Genomic DNA, 23,080 nt, shown 5'->3' with positions numbered 1-23,080 from the left:
TTAATATATAAAACTAAAAAAATTTATCCAATTTGCTTTTTTACGTAAAATTGTTAATTATAATATTTTTTAAAAAATTCTTTAAAACATTTATTAACAAAACTCTTAAATATATAAAAATTTTATTCTTTTTAACAAAAAATTTTTGTGTTTGCTTCCAAATCAAAACAACATATATATATTAGAAAACACCCACAAAATATTACAAAAAAAAAAAATCTCCGGTTTTTCTAAATTCCAGTTCAGACCTTATGAAACTATGTAAATTCTCATTGGCTAAATTAATTTTTCTATATATAGAGCACTTGTTAATTAAGCTATAATAAGAAAGAATTGAAATTTTAAATTTTCTACTATATTAAAATGTTTAAAGTATTTTGTAGAACTAAATAAGCGTCATAAGCAAATCCAAATTTTTATCATTGATAAAATTTTGGTATGAACATCATATTACAGTGTTTTTTTCTTATTAATTAATAGAAAAGTTTATAAATGATGTCACACGTAAATATCCACCTCCCCTGTTCATTGTTTGCTCATCGGTGATCTCAATAAACCACCACCTTTTTTCTTTTAACTTATCACTAAATTCATTAAGCATTCGTACACTCAGTATGAATGCTTATTAATATTTAGGACAGCGACCATAAAGACTTTTTTGCTTCTCTTTGATAAGCATATAATGAAAGTGAGAAACTATAATCTTAAAATTAAAGCTACCTAAATAATTCTTTGTTTTTCTTTTTACTGAATGCAAGCATCATACACTACTAATCAAGGCATAATAACCACCCAATATTTAGGGACTGCAGTGAGATTCTATGACCGAAAATTCCTTCGTAGAGATGACAAATTTTTGTAGATATCTGTGGATATTAATTGAAAAAAGATATTTTTTAAAAAATAAAATAATAAACATAAAATAATACAATTCAACATATAATTTAATTTAAAAGATAAATATGCATAATTTATTTATTAAAAAAAAACTAAAATATAACATAAAAATTTATTTATATTAATTTAAGGTTAAACCATTTTAAAAATCTAAGATTATTCATGTATCATCTATTACATTTCTATCATAATATTGTCTAAATCTCATCATATTACCAAAATTAATAATAAGTTAATAACTATAATTCTAGTTTTAGGTTTGCATATAAATAGAATCAAGGATTATATTGTGATTTTACGTCATGAAAATTTAGTAGACTTCCATCCTCAAATTCCCATTTATTTATGGGGTGAGTTTCCATTTATATATTTTTGCCCTGAACAAAATTCAAATGTAGTCTAATAGTTAGAATGGACTCTCATTATTATAAAAAAAATTATAAAAAATATGAAAAGTTTGCATTTTTAACATATTTTTTAATATTTATTAAAAAATTTAAAAACTTTTATTTATGATAATTGTAATATGTACATTTAAAATACTTATTAATTAAATCTTTTCAGCGAACAAAACAAAAGACTGCATACAAATTGGATAAAGGTTAATAATAATAATAAATTAAATAACGAGATAATAATTCTATCGAAAAATAGTACATAAGACAAAAGGGGCTGCTATATCAAAGTATAGTCAACAGAATAAGTCATCGTGGACGCAAATTCTTATAAATGGTTGACAATAAATAAGTCTCACATATATGAGTTAGCTTCACTAATTTAATTTATTAGTTCGTTTAAATAATTATCAAAAAATTAAATTTTATTTTATATATATAATAATTTATTAATCATTTAGCCCGTGACAATTTTTTAAATTGAATTTTAATGTGCCTACGAGACTAAAAAAGATCTACCATGAATGAAAAAAAAAAGTTTGTCTCAGTTAATGATTTTGTAATGCTTCTTTAATTTTTATAATTTTCAATTCATGATCGATTCAAGTTTAGTTATTTGGTGAACACGTGAAGTTGATAACTGAGAGTTGTTAGATGAAAATTTAGTCAAATCAGTCAAATCATCTCACGACTCTCAATTATCAAATTTACGTGAAGTCGACTGCATCTGAATTTACCTAGTTATTTTGGTTATATGTTGTCTCTTGGAACTATTTACTTCTCTATTAGAGAAATAAACTTCCCTTAATTATCTAAAAAGGAAAATTGTCTAGTCGCACATCAAACAAAAAAGTAATGATAAGCTTAGCTTATATTAGTGTGGTACAACTTAAGGTACAAAATTATTTTATCCAATAAGCTAGTTTTTTTTAATGGAATGTAATACACTCTTCATATACTTGACTCCCGTGAAAGGTATATTCTTTTGATTTATATTGTGAAAATCTTTCGTGCTTGGTTTTCAAATTGCAAAGCCTCCTAAAAATACATTTATTATCATTGATATTATTGATAGAAGGTACTCTTCCTTTTTCAATTGAGACAACATCTTGATTACTAAATTTTTTAGTTATTACTTATTAGCCTTAAAATCGTTGTTGTAACTAATAATAAATGATTGAAAACGAACTAGAGTATACCGACACCAAAAAAAAAATTAAAATTTGAAACTATATAAAAAAAAGACTTAGTTTCATATGCAAGAATAATTATATTTCATTTTAATTTCTAAAATTTTAAAATTATATATTAACTCATTCCGTGCATTATATACGTAGCTAGTACGTGGTATTAATCAATGACATGACGTGTCATATAGCCATAATTGATAAGTGGTGACTTAGGATGTCACACTGATTAATTGTTAATCGGCTAGAAATTAAAAATGATTTTCGAAATAATTGAAAGATTAAATTAATACTTATAGGTTATAAAAAAAAAATAATTTTGATGAAGCTGTCAATATAAAGTAATTTTATTTGTGTATTTAATTATATAATAATTTATTAATAAAAATAATTTTTTTTATTAGCAACATAAATGATCATTTAAAATATAATGAATATGATTGAATAAATATATAAAATATTTTATACTAACTATTAATGTATTAAAATTAAATTCATAAAAACATATTTTGTAATATTTTTTTTGAGTTATTGTTTATTGATGGTTTGAATTGTCTTACAATTTTAGCTGTCACTACAAATTTTTGCGACAGTTACCAAACTGTAGCCAATTTGAGTATTACTAGTACATTCAGCAACACTTTTAAAAATTAAAATGAAGACAATAATGTGCTAATATTTTTCTTTTGTAAATTTTTTTTCTGTCTTTATAATAATATGTGAAATATTAGAAGATAATACTTTTGTCAATCTTAGCCAATACTTTAATTCAATATCTTATTTTTATACTATTAAAATTTAAAATTTAATTTTTATAATTTAAATTTTAGTTTTTAATATTTAGTGTTGATTAAAAATATTAAATTTTGTCATTTACCTAGCATTATTTTAATAATAATTCAAGTCTTTCATCTTTAGGCATCCACTATTTTGTTGACTTATTATTGGTTAAATTAACATGATTCTTTAACAAAACTATTTAAATACCAAATTGAGTCACATCCCAATTTAGTTTCCTATTCATTTTTACAAAAGACAACATCATTCTTTACCCCAAAAAAAAAAAAAAACTTCGACTTTTAATATATTATTATTTTGAGACAATACGAAATAATTGTTAAAAAATTCGTTAAATAATGACAAAAATTAATTTGAGTCATTATTCTACCAAATTCATCAACTTTAAAAAAGATAAAAGAATAAGAAAAAAAAAACATAGGTATAACGGGATACTATTCCTCATGATCATATAAAATTTATGCCATTTAAAACTTGAAAAGAGTCAAGATCATGTTGGTGCATGGCAATTCAAGAAACTGAATGCATATCCCACTTAAAACTGATGATGAATTCATATATATATGAATTTAATAATGCATGGATGTGTATGTGGACTCTAAACAATTAAGTATAGATCAGGCAATTCGGTGATGGAAACCAAAGCTACCGCAAACTAATTAACACTGCTACTTTAAATTTTTTGGAAAAGAAAAACAAAAAATCATCGTAATAAACTTCATCATAAATGACATTTGAAGTGGCATGCACCCAAACAAAGGCCCACACATACCCTTTGAATTGGTCACACACTTACAAGCTAGAACCTCTATTCATTTAATTTAATTTATACAAATCTAAGGGTACACTCAAAGTCAAGGTACGTCTATGTGTCTAACTCTAGAATTTTTTTTATTGGTGACTGTGTCTAACTCTAGAATAATCCTCTATTTTAATTGATCAAATATAAAATATTTTGAATAAAATTGGATTGGTCTAGTAATTAGTTTACTAATCTGTTTAATAATGTGTTGGAGATTAGAATCTTGCATTATGCATGTAGCAATTTATTGGCTAGCGACAAATTTTTAAATAAATCGGAACTCCGATCTGCGACAGATTAATTTTTGACCTGCCAAACTAAAAAATAGTGTAGAAAAAAAAAAATAAAACATTTTGCAATAATGCTTAAATATTATTTTGTCATTGGTGTTTTATGAAAATTCAAAAGGAGATAAAACATCATGCTACTAGTATCATCTTAATTAGGGTTTACCATATTTGTCTGTTTGTTCAATTTGTTGAGTTTTAGTGAATACATATAAAAACGATGAAGAACCTAATTAATTAAGTAGTAGTCACTGAATTTGTTCCTTTCTTGATCTCTATCACAAATTTTGATTGATATGGTGCTTCATTGTTTCCTTCATTGATTCTAGTTGCATTGTCAGCTAGACAGCTATACATATTTGAAATTTTTTATATTCTGAGATATATAAAACCATTAATGTGATTTTATTTATTATTTTAAATTTTTAAGATAAATAATTTTAACTTTTAAGAAAATATTTTAAATAAAATATCATTTAAAAGATAACATAGTTAATATATTCCATTAAAAATTTTCGTGATTATTTAATTTTATACCAATATATAAGTAAACATATATCATAAAGAAATTTCATCTTGTAATTTTTCAAAAATACCATCTTATGTAAAGTAATTTGTTTTACTCATGATCATAATTATAATATTATAAAAAGAAAAAAAGATGCTTATATATCTGTTATATCTAAATTAAATAACTTAACTACTTTTAGTTCCAATAAAATAGTACGTATTTCTGTAAACATATTCAAGTAAGAAATATTTTTCTACTTCTAATTCTACTTTTAAAATTCATTTTTCTCAATCACACAAACAAACAATCTCTTAAACTTTGGGGAAAAAATGTTTTATGATAGAAAAAAAATACATTAGAACATTCATTGATTAGCAAAACCTTAATTTTAATTTTAATCTTTTATATATATTTATATTAAAGATATAATAATTTATGTATCCTCTTTTATCAATTTAAATTTTTAACAGAAGTGATTTTAAGATATAGTATCAAAATTTTTATGGTAAAAAAAAGTTAGCCATTGTTATTTCCAAAAAAGAGAAAAAAAATGCCTACACAAAAATAAAAAAAAAAAAACACAAAAGAAACTTTTATTTAAAGAGACTTGTTAAGCATTTGAAGAATATTAATAGTAATTATCATTAATTAGTATGAAAATATCAAAGATGCTAAAGACAAGCACATTGTCTCATGGAAATGTCAAGATGATAACATGCATTGAGAGTAGCCATGCTATTAAAGATGGTGTCTAGTCCCAACAACATATGGCGGCAATAATTATACTTAGGAATAATTAAGTTTATGATCCTCATCAACAAGTCAATGGAATAACACTTAGGTAAGAGAAATTTGTTTCGCAAATTCAAGAGAGGATGGAGTCCGTATTACTACTTAATAGTTAATACTTAAGGAAACATTTCAAGTGTATCGAAGAGTACCGGTGCACCAGTTATTTTAATCGTTGAATTTAATTAATATATATTATATATATTTTTTATAATTCAGATCAACAGTTAAAATAATTGGAGTACCGATACTTCCGGTGCACTTAAAATATTTTCAATACTTAATAACTGCTCTATATATAAGGAGCGAAAAAAAAAAAGCATGCATCTGTCTCAAAATTTGGCTAGAAAATGACATGACTAAAGTGATTGTCTGCTGTTTGCTTTTAACTGAATGATACGTAATTAATGAATGAATTAATCTCTATATATTCTTGAGAAACCAAGAAAATAAAAGTGATAGCTTATTTGTAACAAGTTTAATAGATTATGAAATAATTTTTTTTTCTATATATGTAACATTGATATTTCTAGGTTTTTCCTGAAAAAAGAAAAGGGAAAAAGGGAAGCCCATCTATATGCAATCTAATAAACTCCAGCTAATTTATATGATTTAATTCAAATACGCTAAGTATGAATAAGAAAAGACTAGGCACGACCATAGCTTTTTGTAAAGAAATTATTAATTTTTAACAAATTTGTTAGAGATATATTCATATATATCTGTGTCTTCTCATTCCTTTAAGTTTTTAAATAAAGTAATTTTATAATATAATATTATTAGGGCTTTTATAACTAAAAATTTAGAGTTTATTTTTTGTTGAATTTAAAAAAAAATTAACATAAATCAAATTAAAAAAGAAACTATAAAAATTTCAAGTAAACTAAAAAAAACTCTTGCATAAAAAAACATGTTTGAAATATGGTTATTTATGTATCTTCTTTTATCAATTTAAATTTTTGGATAAAATAATTTTATTATTTTTTAATTTATATCTAATTATTTTTTATTTAAAATAACTTATTATGTTTACAACATTTCTCTATATAAAAATATTTTAATAGATATTCTTATAAAAATTTCTTCACATGAAAATGATATTGTAAATCAGTAAATAATTTAGTCAAATATATTAAATTAAATACGTTAAATTATTTGGTAGTTTACAATATTATTTTTATGCGAAGATATTTTTATAAAAATGTATCCATTAAATATTTTTTTAAAAAATACTTTAGTCTTGCAAATTGAAAAGTTCATCCATTCCATTCATTAAGAAGTAAATAAGAAACTTAGCCAGGAGAATCTATACTTCTATAGTAATGGTCCTGCTAATACCCTATTTACTGACTCATATATAGGTCACATATCATTTATTATTATTACATACATGTTGTGTATACAATATGAACATAGTGCCCTTTCCATCTTATAGTTGAATTCATATGATTTAAGAAAATAATACACCATTAATTTGACTATTAGTAAACTAGTATCTATCATTATTCATGTATATGGACCCTTTGCATCTTATATTATTTATTAGTATGTTTGAAAATGAGGAAACCACACTCACTCCCATTTCCCAGAAGAGTCAATTCTGGAGACTTCAATCTTTATCATCACTTCATCCATTTCATACTAAATTTAATTTTATCCGATCTAAATCGTATACTATACACATCATCACCATCATGATCATGACATGTATATATGCACCAAAGTCGTTGATTAATTCTCATCGAAAATACATTATATTAATTAGTATATATTATTTTATTAATTATATTATGACAACTTGACAGTATATAGTTACAACTAACTCTCATTCATCATGGAAATTAGAGGCTATATAAACACATATATTTTTGGATCAATTAATTACTAACCAATACGTGTAAGTTCATGGTGCTATTGTTTGACAATTAGGTTCAAATGGCTTTAAATATATATGCCAGAGAACCTGTGGAATATACCTACCTTTAATAAACCTAGAGAACCAATATATATATATAATATGCTCATGAGCTTCACAATGTAGAAGATAATCAGTATACAAATTAAATTAATTTAACCATGAGTGATATAAAGTTGCAGTTAAAACTTATAACCCAATTATTTTCTGCCAATAATAATAATTTAGTTTTTTTTGGGTCAAGAAATAATAGTTCCATTTTGATTGGGCTACTTACAACTAGCCCATATAAGTCGAACATCAATTTTGCGTATTATCTAATTCATCTTTCATTGGTCCATTTCACATTCCAGCCCATGCAAATCTACCCAAACTTTATAGTTTGTTCTCTGATCCGTAATTCAATCCATAATTCCATACAAATTATGTTGAATCCTTGAGCCCCCAAAAATAGTTCCAATTGGATTGAATCTTTTGTACATGTTTATATATATTTTCTATTAGTGATAAGTATATATTGGCTTAAATGGAGCTCAGTACCGCGACGGATTAGTCCTTGACTTGCCGGATTGAGGGATACCGTGGGAAACCAAAAAAAAAAAAAGGTATATATTGAAGGTCTATACCAAAAAAAAAAAAAACAAAAAAGTAAATATTGAAGGTAACCAATTTGGATTCGTCGACGATCAATTCACTCGTCTGTTTAAACAAATGTCGAAAGTTTGACTATTGTCTTATACATGCAGTAATCTATTGGTTAATGATAAGCCTTTAAATGGAGCTTAGATTCACAGCGGATTAGGTATTGATCTATCGGGTTTGAAAATACCATGAACAACAAAAAAAATGTAATATCGAATTAAGAGATACCATAAACAAAAAAATGCAATGAATATCAACTTTTTAATGGAGTTTAGATTCGTGACCAATTAATTCTTTGACCTAACCCACTGACCGTGAAAAAAAATTATATTAGTGATTTTTAATTATATATAATAAATATTAATTATTGTATATGGATACTATCATATTTATTAATTTTCTTTCACATTGAACTACCAATCAAATTGCAAGAATATGTCCAATCAACATTACTCCTTATAATTATTCACCATGGTTATTTTTTACTTTTCTGCGATATGATTTACAGAAAATGTTATTTTCTCTGTTTGTATTGCCAATGTATAGAAATTAACCACCTCTTAAAATTTTATATATATTAATCAAAATATTACAAGCATATAAATCCCCAAATAATCACCAAAAAAAAAAAAGAAATTCCCAAATAAATCACTTTCACTTGAAGCATGAACAGATAAAAAAAAATGGAATATCATTGTCACTTAGAAAGAACAACATTGACTCATATGGCTTAAAATGTCAACAAAGTAGGCGTCCTGTCTCATTAGCCTGTTGGCTTAAATTAATTTCTTGTATAAACAAGTTAAAATAAATAATTATGACAATGACAATGAAATATGCATGGAACATGAAATAAGATAATATGAAAGATGGAATTCTTAAGTCCAATGGTGAAAGCTGACCAATATGAAAGCAAAAAAAATATAACCCCGTAAGAAAGCTTCAAATTTTGCTTATAAAGATTTCTTCAAGGCCAAGTTGTAATATCAGCTTTGAATCAAATCTGACACGTTCTTTTCTGCTATTTATTTGTAGACCCTATAGTCACAAAATGCGGTTCCAATTAGTGACCATGTCACACTCTTAATTTATATTGTTAGGTTAAATTTGTCTAGATGCATTAACTAATTATGAGATGTTTGATTTAGCTTATAACTTCTGTTTGCAGATACACACACACACACAAACTCATAGTTGAAGAAAACAAGTGATCTTATTTGGACTGCAACAAATTAAAAATAAAAAATTTGTAACGTGACCTCTTTGTTTTTTTTTCCCTCTTCTTTTTTTAAAGGTATGTGACAAATCCCCTACAGATAAAGGTGAAAATAGACTGCAAAAATAAGTATTAATCTACATATAATAATACTTAGTAATATATAAACCATTAACAAGAATAATACATTTTTTTAAAATAATCATTACATTTATCAACACGAACTTCATCATCATTTACAAAAAGTCTATGATCAAGTCTATTGAGCTAATAAGTTTTCCGAAAAATTAAATTTGACCTATTTAATAAAACGAGCTAAACCGAATTGACCCTAAAACTCGGTCCAATTCCACCACTACTTATACATTTATCAATAAAAAAGGTAACCATTATAAATTAGGAGTTAAAATTCTATCACTTCATGCATCCCAAAAAGCTCAAAATCCACTAGATTGCTGAATCCTTGTCAAACAGGGATGATGATGCTCGACAATGTTATGGTATTCATTATCTCAATCTCAATGACATGTAACTATCACTTCGGCTCTTGTAAATTAGTATAAGAAACAACCAGAAAGATTAATAAAATTAACCAAGTTTTATCCATAATAATATATGAAATTGGCTACAAAAAGCATAAACTGGGTCAAGTCAACTTGCATTGTTCATTACATTAATCATAATCTAATGCTTTGCTGATAAGAAACGAAATGGTAAACGCAAATATAAAGCACAAATTCAAACAAAATTGGTCCCTTATATTGTACCCGATATTCAAAGGTCTTGCACGCTCAAACCTGCACAAAGCGAATACAATGAGTCAATTACAAAACAGAAAGAAGTAACAGGGAAAAATCAAAGCATGACTAAAAAATGGCAGAAGCATGGAGAAATTCTTGGATACCCAAGAACACCATGTAGATTGTACTCATTCTATCATTCGCCGTGAGCACATCCAGATCATGATTAACCAGAATCTAAACCATTGTTTTCCCTAGACACAACGGAATCTTATACTTCAATAAATTGGTTTCCCATTATAACGAGTTAAACCTCTGAATTTCCAACCGATGACATCAACTATCTATACAATTCATACAACGTACATAAATTTTTTCCACTAGTTTCTTGGAAGACAAGCATAACAACTAATAATTGCATATATCAGCAATAAGATTTCTTAAAACTAACCTGGAGGAAGTGATTGCTTCAACTTATCGGCCTTCTCAAGGTCAAAAACACAGAGGGTATACAGGTACTTGGAGCAACGAACCTTGAACTTGACCACATCTCTGCTCCGCTTGATTTTCACAGAACGCGCATCCTTCCTACGGGCTGTGAGGAGGAAGTCCTTAATCTCATGAATTTGCTTCGGCTACATAAAACCATTTCATGAAAAAAAAGCTTGAGTACCAAACTACCAAAGGTAAAAATTTAGAGCAAGTTCTTAAATCCATTTCATCCATTTTCAAATCAAGTGATGACATTCAGATATTCCCCTTATTTTTGTTGGTAACATATTCTCTTGACCCGAGTTTATATCTTTAATGTCTAGATCCCTCGTTTCAAGAATAAAATACATTCAATCTATTATTCTCAATTGCCAAAATACAACACAGAATAAAAAAAAAAAAAAACTTTAAGAGCTCACAAAAACATAAAAACTCCAAAAACCTAAACAAAACATATTGATAAAAGTGACACTAAAGAATTACACACACTTCAGAATTTAAATGAGTTATATACCAAAAAAATGAGTTATAATGACTTCAAAGTCAAATTATTTATATTTGGTACTTTCTTACAAGTTATTTTGACAGAACCAATTCTACAATGGCACAATCCCGTTTGAGAAAGAAGCAAAACTTGAAACTAAAACAAGTTTGCAAAATGAGCACAAGTCACAAATTACACTCAACTAAACTATTACACACCATTCTACAAATTTTGGCTAACAACAATAGCTAATCAGCTACCACCGAGTAAAATCCGAAGCTCATAAAACGAATAAGAACACACTAATTCCGAACCCTCCCTCCAAAAAAAACTGAAGGTTGTAATAGAAAAGTTGCTTCCTTTTTTTGCTATAACAAACTGTGAATAGATCAATCGTAGATACATAAACTAAGAGGATCGATAATTTGCAGAGAGATCAAATTGAAATACCATTTTGCTGACTTCGTGACTATTGGCACCGGCGACAGCTCCTCCTACAGCCCCAATCAGTGACAACAACGATTTTTAGGTTTAGGGTTCATAAAAGTAAAACCCTACACGTTGAATATCCTTCACATATTATTAAATGACGTTATTATCCTTTCTTAAGCCGGCCCATTACTACTTATGGTTTTCGGGCCCACTTTGCTTATACAATTAAAAGAAGCCCGAAAGGCCAAAAAAAGAAGCCCGTAAATCAGAAACAACAAAAAAAAATCAAACACAACTTATGAGACTGAGAGTTATGAATTGAATTATGATTCCCCCAAATTTATTTATTTATTTATTTATATATAATTACCTATATATGACTAAAAAGGCAAATAACTTGTTAATTTATTCCCGTGTTCCTGTAAATGGTTCAAATATGACACCAAATATACATTTTAAAGTAGGAAATATCCACTTTGATAACTCATTCAATTTCATTTTAACGTAACTATTAGAAATTCATTTTTATACACTATTTTGTAAAAAAAAAAAGTTACACAAATAATATATTCTATATTGTTAGATTAGAAAAAATAATTTTTATTATTTAAAAAATTATCTACACCTATAAATTTAATTAAATAACTATGTAAATTTTTTTATATAAAATTAAATTTTGACAATTATATAATTATTTTTTTACATATTGTCGATTTGTAAATAATAATAATAATAATAATAATAATAATAATAATAATAATAATAATAATAATAATAGAATAATTCTACATAATTAACAAATATTATAATACAAAAAATATATAATTTGTATTTATATTTATATTTTTTAAAATTTATATATATAAATTTTATTAAAAATAATTTAATATTTATACAATAAAATAATAGCTAAAATATTAAAAATTATTGTCTCTAAAGATGACATTTATTTCTGAGAACAAGACAAGACACAAAAAAAAAGAAACACAAAATTTTATGCTCTTGTATTCTGTTTGATAATAAATTAGAACAAATAAAAAAAATTTCATTTCATTTCATTTTTTCATCTAAAAAATTTAATAAAAAATATAATTATAAAAAATTAATAAAAATAATAAAAAATAAATTATATTTTTTGTTAATGTCTTTTTTTTTTTTTATCGATACAAAATACACTAATTCAAAATACAATATTTTTATTTATATTTTATTTATCAAATATTATTTTATATTTTTATGTCTTTATATCAATATTCCATATCTATAATAAACAAAGGCAGCCTAAAAGGTTCTGATAATAATAAGAAAGGTTTTATAACTAAATCGTATCTTATTTGATTGAAGAGCCTGATCTATGACGGATGTCGGTTATTTGGTCCGTTCCCAAAGTCACAGCCCACACGCTTGGTTGAATTCTTCATCCTACTAAATACTAATCAATATCCACATTGACTCCAACGTACCACGTTCCAACTCTCAAACATATCAAATCATCAATGTTTTTCGATATTATAAAAATAATAATAATAATAATAATACAAATATCATTTTTCATTACTCAGTGCAAAATTTGGTTATGAATCTAAGTGCCTAAAAATAAATTTGATAACGTAAACTTTCAATTTAACCCAAATTCTCTGTTTATTTTTTTCTATAATTTTAACATTATCTCTTTTATTCACTCACACATCAACCCTTCACATGAATCAATAGAATCGTACACAACAACAATAACAATGGACTATTCACCGAAGAAAAAGGTTGAGAAAATATATAAATCCTCAATTCATAACGGTTAAAAAAAAATTCTCTTTATTCTAAGCAACCCCTAAAGATTAGAACAAAACACAAGTCGCTCACACGTTGTTTTCTCCCTAGTTCTTCTGCATTAACATTTTCAATTTTGATTTAATTGTTTCATTGATTTATATTTTCTGAATCTCACTCATTAGGTAACACTTCCACCTCTCGGCTGAATCGGATTTCACCATGTGAAAACAGTGAAGAGAGTTTGTACGTACATCTTTTTCTAGTTCAGGTGCAAAGTCCCTTTATTTTTATTTTATTTTTCATTTCCGAAATCAAGAGTTTGCATTTGCATGACCCTGCTCTGTTTTTTTGTTTCCTCCCTCCTCTGTTTTTCTTTTGTTGCTTCTTCATGTAATAGTGACCCTCAATGAAATTTTCGTGATATACCCAATTGTTATTCTATGATCATGAGTTATAGCAAGGGTTTTTTGAATCCAAAGGTGGTTCTTTTAACGGAGTATTTTTGTGTTCTGTTTTCTAAGCTTATGCAATCTCTGTTCTGGGTTTTCACCAAAATCTTCATGAGGTATATTGAATTTTCAATGTTCACTGTTGATAAGTTAGTCTCTTTTTCTTATATTTAATTTACTTATTTTTTGTGGTTGCCTTTTGTTTTTGTTTTTGTTTTTCCTTTCTAGGTATTATAGTTCTAAGGGAATGAGTTGTGCTTGTTGTTCTGAATTTCCCTTTGAAATTCATCAAACTAATCCAGAAACTGAAGCTGAGGGGGATAGTTATTATGGATCATGTGAAGAAGATACAGAGTTGAAGTATGAGAATTTTGATTCTGCTTGTGATTCTCTATCACATGAAAGTAATCAAATTGATTCTGAATTCTGCGAGGGCAAAACAGAAGTTGAAGCAGGGCCAATGAATGAATGTTGCTCTGAAACTTTTGTTGATGAAGGTGTAAATTTTGGACTTCAAGAAGAAGAAAAAGAAGAGGAACCATCAAAGTTGGTTTTTAAATTTGAATATCAAAGTTGGGGTTGCAACTTGGTTGAAGAAGAATCCAAGGAAAGTTGTGATTTTGTGGAGAGGGATGATACTATTTCCTCATGTACCAACAAGTATCAGATCTTCACCGGTGCAAGTTTCAGCCAGTTCTTGGATGAACCACAAGTTGAAAATTTCACTGTGAAAGAGTTTTATGTCCATTCAAATGGTGATAATTCTCCATTTGAAAATCAAGTTATCATTGATTCCAAAGAAGGCTTTAATGCAGAAATTCTTGAGAATTCCACTCAAAAGGTGTCACAAAATAAGGTCAAGGATTCGGAACCAGTTGCTGAGGATTTACCACATGAAGATGATGATTTCATATGCTCAAGTATTGATTCAGATTCTATGAATTCAATGGGAGAAGAAGGCTTCTTGTCGGAAGCAGACTTCGGAACCAATATTGATTATTACACATTGGGGAACCATCATGTTGGTGAGGAAAATGCAGACCTAATAACAGATGAAGAAGAAGATTTGGAATTTTTGGATGATAAAGATTTGGAGAATTTAGATATTGGTTATGAGCCTGATGATTTTGCCGAAGAAGACGAAGATATAATGAATGAGCTTAGAAAGATTGAAGAAGATTGTGCAAAGGAAAAGTCTTCAGGTAAAAATTTTGAAGGATCATTGAAGAACAATTCAGATAGTTTAGCTGCTTTTGATGGTGAGGATTCAAGCCGGTTCGACACACTTTGGGAGCATCAAGATTTGATAGAGCAGCTAAAGATGGAGCTGAAGAAAGTTAGAGCAACTGGTTTACCTACAATCCTTGAGGATTCTGAGTCTCCAAGGATCATGGAAGATTTGAAACCATGGAATATTGATGAGAAGTTCCACCATTGTTCCAACACCAATGATCTTCCAAAATTCTATAAGAGTTACAGAGAGAGGATGAGGAAATTTGATATCTTGAATTACCAAAAGATGTATGCTATAGGTCAGTAAAATTTCTTACCCTTTTCTCCTTTATTTTTCTTATTTTATTTTCCTTTTCCTAGCTTAACTCTAAAACTTTGATTTTTTTGGGATGATTAAAGTTTTTTATTAGATAGTATTATGATAGTGTAAAAAGGTTTGTGCCTTTTTTCATAAACAAATTTCATCTATCTTACATGATCATGAAGACCTAACTCATCTATATCATTAAAAGTAGTTTGTTTTTGGACCCACTAAATCTGGTTGGTTGAACACTAGGAAAGCATGAATTTATAGAAATACCCTATAGTGAATTATAATACAACTTTACTCTATCTGGTATACTAGTTTCTTGTTTCAAGGAAGGTAAATAATACTTATCAGTAAATAGTTTTGTCAAATGTTGATGCAGTTCTTTTTATTTTTGTTTATTGTAACAAGGAAGATAGAGGTTGAATTTTGGGGGTTGCCATTAAGGAAGGGATCAAATTTTCCTCCCACATGCATGAGATTTCTGTTGATTACATAAATGCTTGTCTTCTTCCATAGTAGAATTCCCAACAACCATAGCTTCTACTAGTCTTCTTCATTTTCCCATAAGACTAGTAGTAGTAGGTTTCCTCAAAAAATGATTTTATTTATAATAAAAATTAAAGTTCTAGAGAATTATATATTTTGTAATTTTAGAAGGTGTTTTTAGAACAAACAATTTTATATTAAATAAATAAGCAAATATGTGTATCTACTTAAGTAGACCTATCCACCTTCTCCTTTCTACTCATTTAAATGATCATATCAAAAAAATTGGTGTACATTAAATTTGCACTTCCCATTTTCTACCGGCATGAAATTTGGACATTTGCTTATTGTGGCCAACCTAGCTTTTTGCCTAATTTCAAAAAGAAACCTTTTCCCTACAATGAGCTATCAATGATTGTAATGCTTCAACCACTGTTCACATGACTCTTCTTTCTTTTTTTTTTTTTCCCTCTATGAATCAAATCTTGACATGCAAGATAAGTTAGAAAGCTACTCCCATAAATTTGTTTTCATTTATCATTTTTTAGTATATGATTGTGGAAACATTTAAAAAATTGTGTCGAAATATATATTACACAGAAGATATATTAAAAATGGACAGTAAAATGCGAAGAAAATATTTTTATAAATTTCTCTTGTGGAAAATGATAGGTTTTTTATCGTCAAAAGATCCACTCCAGACACTTTCATGGCATAAAAAATCGTCTAATTATGCCATAAAAAACATTCTTCGTCGGCCACAGAGCGGCCGGCGAAAGAACAAGGAGTCCGGGGACGCGACAAACAAGTTCATGAGGGAACTATACAGTGACTTGGAAATGGTTTATGTGGGGCAATTATGCCTTTCTTGGGAGTTTCTTCAATGGGAATATGAGAAGGCATTGGAGCTGTGGGAAAGTGACCAATACGGTTTGAAAAGATTCAATGAGGTTGCTGGGGAATTTCAACAGTTCCAGGTTTTGATTCAGAGATTTATAGAGAATGAACCTTTCCAAGGTCCACGAGTTGAAAACTACACCAAGAATCGTTGTGTCATGAGGAATCTTCTTCAAGTTCCACTCGTTAGAGGTAATTAATACACCACTAACTACTTTTTAGATGATTTTAACATTAAACTATCAAGTTTCTCTCACTAAAAATATGAGGAGAAAAACTTTCAATATTTTTCTTTTTTAATTATTGGAGATAGGATTGAATTTTTTCTCAAATTTTAAGTTACTTTGGATGTGGATTTGATCGCAGAAAACTACTCATTTGACTTTCAACCCTTCTAATTTGACTTTCAACCCTTCTACATGTGTACTAAAAATCAGTCATTAAAGTTAGTTACTAATATTACATATTAAAATACAAATACATATTTAAAAAAAAATAAATTACACATGTATTTATACACAAATACATTAGTGACTGATTTTAGTGAGAGATTTTAGTATACAAATAATATTTTTTTTACAATTACAAATAGAACAAATAATCCTCAATTATAAAGATAAAAAGTCTGAATTACCCTTATCTTTTTAGTTATATACTTTTTTTTTGTTGTCAAATGAGAATGAATCTTTTCAATTTTTTTTAATAATTGAAGGAGTAAAGTGTGATCTCTTATCATTAATTTTATAAGTGGAATAAAAAATAAATATGAGAGAGAAAGCAATGAAAGGTTAGAGATTACACTTTACACTCTCAATTTTTTTTAACAATTGAGAATTTGAGATGATCCATTCTTGTTGAAAAATTAGTATTTTTATTGATTATATCATCATATCTCATCTTAACAAAAGTGAAAAATTGGTAGAGAGAGATATCTATGACTCTTGTAATTTCCACATCAAGATTATCTTCTCATATTCTAAGACACGGATTAGGAAATTAAATAAACCAAAATTTGTAGTATCATCAAACCAAAGTTTTAAAGCTTTTGATATACTGTAATTAATGCATTTGCATCTACTAAACACTGCTAAAATGCTAATGCATTACAACTGGTTGAGTGTTACTGTTTGCATCATTGACCTATAATAATATAATAAATGAACATCTTCTATGTCACTTTAATTGTCCCACTTTCTGAAATGTCCCTTTAAGCTTTTCTTTGATGATGAGGGGACCATAATATATACATAAATAAAAATGAGACAAACAAATTCCTTATGGATATAGAACCTTATTTAATTGGTTATGCATGCAGAAGACAACAGTTCCAAAGATAAAAAGAAACAAAGACAAAAAGGAGGAGATGTAGCAGCAGATGATGAGTCTATAATAATAACAAGTGACATGTTAGTGGAGATTTTGGAAGAATCAATCAGAACAATTTGGCGTTTTATAAGAGCTGATAAGGATGCATCTAGCTTCACACTTAAATCTGCAAGAGAAACTCATCAACTCATGCAGCTACAGGATCTCTCAGATTCACAGCTTTTACTAGAAATTCTAACAGATCTTCAAAAGGTAAAAAATAATAAAACTTTTAATAATTAAAGCCACATATATAGTTTTTAATTACGTGGACATGTAAATTAGTTTTTCTCTTCACCAAGTTCGGTTGATATATGACTTTAATTTCGTCATTTAATTATAATAATAATGTTTTAATTTGCAGCATCAAACCAAAATTGCAAAAATATATATACTTGTATTTTATTACAACTTATGATTGAATGATAATGAGAAGGATATCATCAATATTTATTTAGGTGAAACTTAAGTATAGTTATTTTTCATATAAATTTGATAATTAAAAATTATTAGATTATTTAATATTTATTACTAAATTATTGTTTAATATTTTTCATTATTAACTTCGTATGAATATAATTATATATGAGTGTTTAAAATTTACTTATCATCTGTTTTACTTAGTCAATGTTGAATAATACATGTGATAAATGTTCGAAATGTATTATATAAACTTTTTTAATACTAAAAAATGAGACGTTTGTTCTAAGTTATTTGGGTCAAATAATCTACTTATGAGGTTAGTTTATTAAAAAAAAATATGATTAAAGGTTGTAATTTCAAGTAGTTATACGTAATATAAAGTTTTAGCACTAGAAGAGTGAATATTTGGTGGTTTCGGTATATATATATATTTTATAGGTTTGGTCTTGAGTTGTTGTTGTTTTGGATTGGCAGAAGGAAAAGAGATTGAGAGAGGTATTGAGGAGTGAAAGCTGCATATTGAAGAAACTTAAGAAGCATGATTATGATGAAGATGGGACAGATCAAGTGCTTTATTTTTTCTCTCAAGTGGATATGAAATTAGTTTGGAGAGTGTTGAACATGTCAAGAATAACGACTGATCAACTAGCATGGTGTCGTAGTAAATTGAACAAGATCACTTTTGTAAATAGAAGGATACATGTTGAACCAACTTTCTTGCTTTTTCCTAGTTGATCTTCATCATTCATATTACTTCTCCATTTTTTGTTAGAATATATATGGTATTATTATGTCATAGAAACTTTGATCTCTTATATTTTTCTATTCCATGGTTTAAAGGGTAAATTTGAGTAACCCAAAGGATAGTAATTAATTAGTAGGAGGTTTATGTAACCTAAATTGGATGTGGTAATACCGTTCAACTAATGCCATTTCAAGTTTAAAGATGCATTGTAGCTTCAAGTACAAAAAATAAACATGTTCTTGAGCAAGATCAACCATAAAATGTTACTATAGTTACAAAATTAAGATGTCCTAAAAACTTTATTTAATCTAATAGATTTAAAGTTATGAGATTACAACTTAATATAAGATGAAAGCTCAATTTGGTTTTTAGCAGTTTAGGAATTTAGGGTTCGGTTAGAACACTAGTTATAATGAAAAAATTAAGAATAAAATGACAAAAGATTTACACTTTAAACATATTATTCTCTAAAAAAAATACAAATAAAGTCCTTTAAAATAAATAGTTTTAATTTGAACTAACTTGTCCACGTTTGTTATCTTTAAAGAGTTTATTTGTATTTTTTTTAGAAACTAATTTGTCCGAAATATAAATCTTTAGCATTTATTTGCATTTTACTCAAATTAAATTTTGGATTTTTAATATCCCATTGAATTACAAGTTTAAACATTTTCTCTTCAAAAACCTTAAAGTACCCTAACAAATGTTTGTTATCCAAAATACTTAAATATCAATATGATTTTAATTTGATTTACTATATTTAGTTTATATTTTATATGATTTTGGTTTTAGACAGCGGTTTAATTTATCAAAAATAATTTATTTGGTTCAGACCCAATTGATTATATTGAACCTAAACTTTTTTCGGTAGTAAACAAATTTAGTAGTAACATGCTACTTATTTTATTGAATTGAATTGTTTTTAAAAAATCGATATAGTTTTTTTTTTTTCGGCTGGGGGGTTTACATAGCAGTATTACTTTGTTTTTGTTTAATGTGAATATTTGGGCCTAAATTAATAAAATAAAGCCCACGGCCCAAAACCGTATAATAAAAGGTTATCTAGGGTTTTGGCAGCCATCATCTTCATTCTTCATCGTTCAGAGAGGGAGTGTGTGTGTGAAAAACAGAGTCATCGGTGACAATGGTTCAGAGGCTCACTTATCGTAAGCGCCATAGCTATGCCACCAAATCCAACCAGCACCGTGTTGTCAAAACCCCCGGTACTTTCTTTCTTCCCCTCTTTCAAAACGCCACCCCAAAAAAGTTGTTTTTTTTTTTTTTTCAAAATTTTCTGATCTGTGTTTTTCTGTTTTGTTTTGAATGATGTTTGTTTAGGTGGGAAGCTGGTGTACCAGACCACGAAGAAGCGAGCAAGTGGACCAAAATGCCCTGTCACCGGAAAGAGGATCCAAGGGGTATGTATGTTTGTTAATCGTTTGGTTCTGAATCTTAATATGCTTGAAAATGATGTAGACAGCGAGATCCGATGATGTTTGTTGATGAATTTTGATGATTTTTTATAGTGATTTGTATGTTATTATGGGGTGGATTGTTTTGTTGGAAGCTTAAATTATGTATGCCTTGTGTTTGTTGAAAGTCCCCAATGGATGAAGCTAGCTAATAGGAACTAATATGTTAAGGAGCATTTCATGAACGCTTCATTAACCATTTCAGATTATTATTATTTGTTTGATACATCTGAGTTCCCTATCCGAAGCTTTCATCAAATTGATTCATTAAAATAAAAACAAAAATCCATTGAATTCATTTTTGATGCACCCATTTTTTCTAGAGATGAGTGCTTTACTTCTTGCTTGTTATCTTGTTAACTTAAGTTTCCCTCAAATATTGTCATCTCTTTCATTTTCTCTTGTCTTAAGGCATAACCCTAACTTGGTAGTCGTGGGATGTGCCAACTTGTTTGTGTGTCTTTAATGGCCCTGTTTGTCTTTCTCTCCCTTTCTGGTTGAAGTAGTAGACTTGCATTCTGTGTAGCACTGCACCTGCTCCTGTTATTATTTTCTAACGCAGACTTAATATGTAGATTCCACATCTGAGACCTGCTGAATACAAGAGATCTAGGTTGCCTAGAAACCGCCGCACAGTGAACCGTGCCTATGGAGGTGTCTTGTCTGGAGGAGCAGTTAGAGAAAGGTTTGTCCTGGAAAAAGATTCAATAGATTTTACTTCTTTGCATTGTTTTGTTTTATTAATTAGAGTAAATAACATTCATGGCAATTTAATCTTGGTGTAGGATTATCCGTGCTTTCCTTGTTGAGGAACAAAAAATTGTGAAGAAGGTGTTGAAGATCCAAAAGGCAAAAGAAAAGCAAGCATCAAGGAGTTAAGCTGAGTGGACCATGGATAAAATATTAAACCTCTTGAATTTCTGTTAAAATTTTGACTTTGGATTGTGTTACTGTTAACTATGAATGTGGAACTTTATTTGAAGTTTATTTTATGGATTCTTGTGCGTTTTGTTAGTTAATTTTTCAGTTTCATACATTATCAGCCTAATGCTTTTCAAGTGCATATCTTTTTAAGGATCCCTACATATAGAACAATTACGTATTTGTTATTTTCTTTGAGATTGAGGTATTAATTATTATCCTAATCATCCATTAGCCTGTAGTCAAAACGATCTGAATTGAAAAGGTACACGATAACATTAACAATTGATGTTTATTTAAAGGAGAATATATGCGAGAGTACCAACAAATGATATCATTATACGTTGGTGTAACTTAGAATAAATTGATATTATTATTATCTTGGGTTTTTCTTTTAGTAATTCATTGGTGTCATTTGTTCTAACTACATGTTTATTGTCTTTAAGTACCAATCTAATAGTGGCATAGTTGATTCTCTTTTCTTAAACTTTTAAGGACCTTGAAGGTTTTTTGTTATATATATAGTATTTAGGAATTAGAGTGATGTTTAGAAAAGTTTGTAGAATGGCATATTATTACTATATTTGAAAGAGACCTCCGTGAATTAGACATTATAAATGTATTATTCTGCTCTAGTTTGATAATAAAAAGATCAATATTAAAACTGTAACAAAAATGATTAAGAAAACAGTGAATCACTAATTATCAATGTTTTAAACAAGGGGGAAAATGTTGAAATCCCAATCAGTAAAAGGGCTTTCAAGTTTCAAGGATACCTGGGTAGAAGTTAACAACTAAACATAAGGTTTAAATTTTAATCATCCATTATAGCAACAATGTTAGTGAAAACAATCATGTACTACGCAAGTAGAAGAACTTTTATCTCAGATTGACCTCGAGTTGATATGTATGCTCCAACAAATAATTGTGAAAGTCTGACTGTAATAGCACATAACTAGGACTTAGCGTGTAAGATTTTCATGTCAACTTCATTATATATGTGTGCAAGAATACTGTCTGGGGTATTTAATCACATCTAAACTTTATGTGGACCAACTTGAGAATTGTCGTTAAAAAGAGTCTTAAGTTTCTAACTATTACTCTTTATGAAAAGTTAAACGTTCTCATGTCAAGAATGGGATTCGAACCCATGCCCTTTCGGACCAGTACCTGAAACTGGCGCCTTAGACCAACTCGGCCATCTTGACCTTTGTTCTTACGTATTCACAAAAATTTACTTACTTGAAAAATAATAAACATGCTCATAATTCGAAATAACTCATGACACCTTTATTTTATTAGTTTAGATTTCTTCTGCAGCTGTGCATGTAGTAGAATGTTTCGCACACACCAATGAAATGCAATTTGCACATTAATATACATTGTGCATACGATATTTTAACCGTAAAAATATAATAATGC

General features: G+C 27.9%; 3 protein-coding genes and 1 non-coding gene across 10 annotated transcripts; 2 read left to right on the top strand and 2 right to left on the bottom strand.

The window, feature by feature from the left end:
* Nucleotides 1-10,018: 10,018 nt before the first annotated feature.
* LOC112744489 (large ribosomal subunit protein eL38z/eL38y) lies at nucleotides 10,019-11,733 on the bottom strand. Its single transcript, XM_025794145.3, has 3 exons — nucleotides 11,606-11,733; nucleotides 10,631-10,814; nucleotides 10,019-10,236 (listed from the first exon to the last, which is right to left on the bottom strand). The coding sequence occupies exons 1-3, from the start codon at nucleotides 11,606-11,608 to the stop codon at nucleotides 10,214-10,216; spliced, it is 210 nt and encodes a 69-aa protein (XP_025649930.1). The 5' UTR covers nucleotides 11,609-11,733; the 3' UTR covers nucleotides 10,019-10,213.
* A 1,310-nt stretch (nucleotides 11,734-13,043) lies between these two features.
* On the top strand, nucleotides 13,044-19,273 carry LOC112744487 (uncharacterized). 7 transcript variants are annotated; one of them, XM_072215173.1, is made up of 6 exons: nucleotides 13,044-13,347; nucleotides 13,540-13,625; nucleotides 14,035-15,338; nucleotides 16,508-16,924; nucleotides 18,048-18,310; nucleotides 18,995-19,273. In XM_072215173.1, exons 3-6 carry the CDS (start codon nucleotides 14,054-14,056, stop codon nucleotides 19,253-19,255), a joined length of 2,226 nt encoding a protein of 741 aa, XP_072071274.1. In that variant the 5' UTR covers nucleotides 13,044-13,347; nucleotides 13,540-13,625; nucleotides 14,035-14,053; the 3' UTR covers nucleotides 19,256-19,273. The 7 variants fall into 7 exon arrangements, with proteins under 7 accessions (XP_072071274.1, XP_025649929.1, XP_025649927.1 ...); XM_025794144.3 differs by having other exon boundaries at nucleotides 13,188-13,347; nucleotides 13,540-13,600; XM_025794142.3 differs by lacking the exon at nucleotides 13,044-13,347 and adding an exon at nucleotides 13,391-13,449.
* Nucleotides 19,274-20,330: 1,057 nt separating this feature from the next.
* Nucleotides 20,331-21,756, top strand: LOC112744486 (large ribosomal subunit protein eL34). Its single transcript, XM_025794136.3, has 4 exons — nucleotides 20,331-20,488; nucleotides 20,604-20,683; nucleotides 21,313-21,422; nucleotides 21,523-21,756. The coding sequence occupies exons 1-4, from the start codon at nucleotides 20,410-20,412 to the stop codon at nucleotides 21,614-21,616; spliced, it is 363 nt and encodes a 120-aa protein (XP_025649921.1). The 5' UTR covers nucleotides 20,331-20,409; the 3' UTR covers nucleotides 21,617-21,756.
* A 1,029-nt stretch (nucleotides 21,757-22,785) lies between these two features.
* TRNAL-CAG (transfer RNA leucine (anticodon CAG)) lies at nucleotides 22,786-22,866 on the bottom strand. Its single transcript has one exon. It is a non-coding gene; the product is annotated as a tRNA-Leu (tRNA).
* Between the last annotated feature and the right edge of the window lie 214 nt (nucleotides 22,867-23,080).

The sequence above is a fragment of the Arachis hypogaea genome, chromosome 14 (assembly GCF_003086295.3).
Source record: "Arachis hypogaea cultivar Tifrunner chromosome 14, arahy.Tifrunner.gnm2.J5K5, whole genome shotgun sequence".
Taxonomy (NCBI): domain Eukaryota; kingdom Viridiplantae; phylum Streptophyta; class Magnoliopsida; order Fabales; family Fabaceae; genus Arachis; species Arachis hypogaea.
This window is presented reverse-complemented; position numbering and strand designations above follow the sequence as displayed.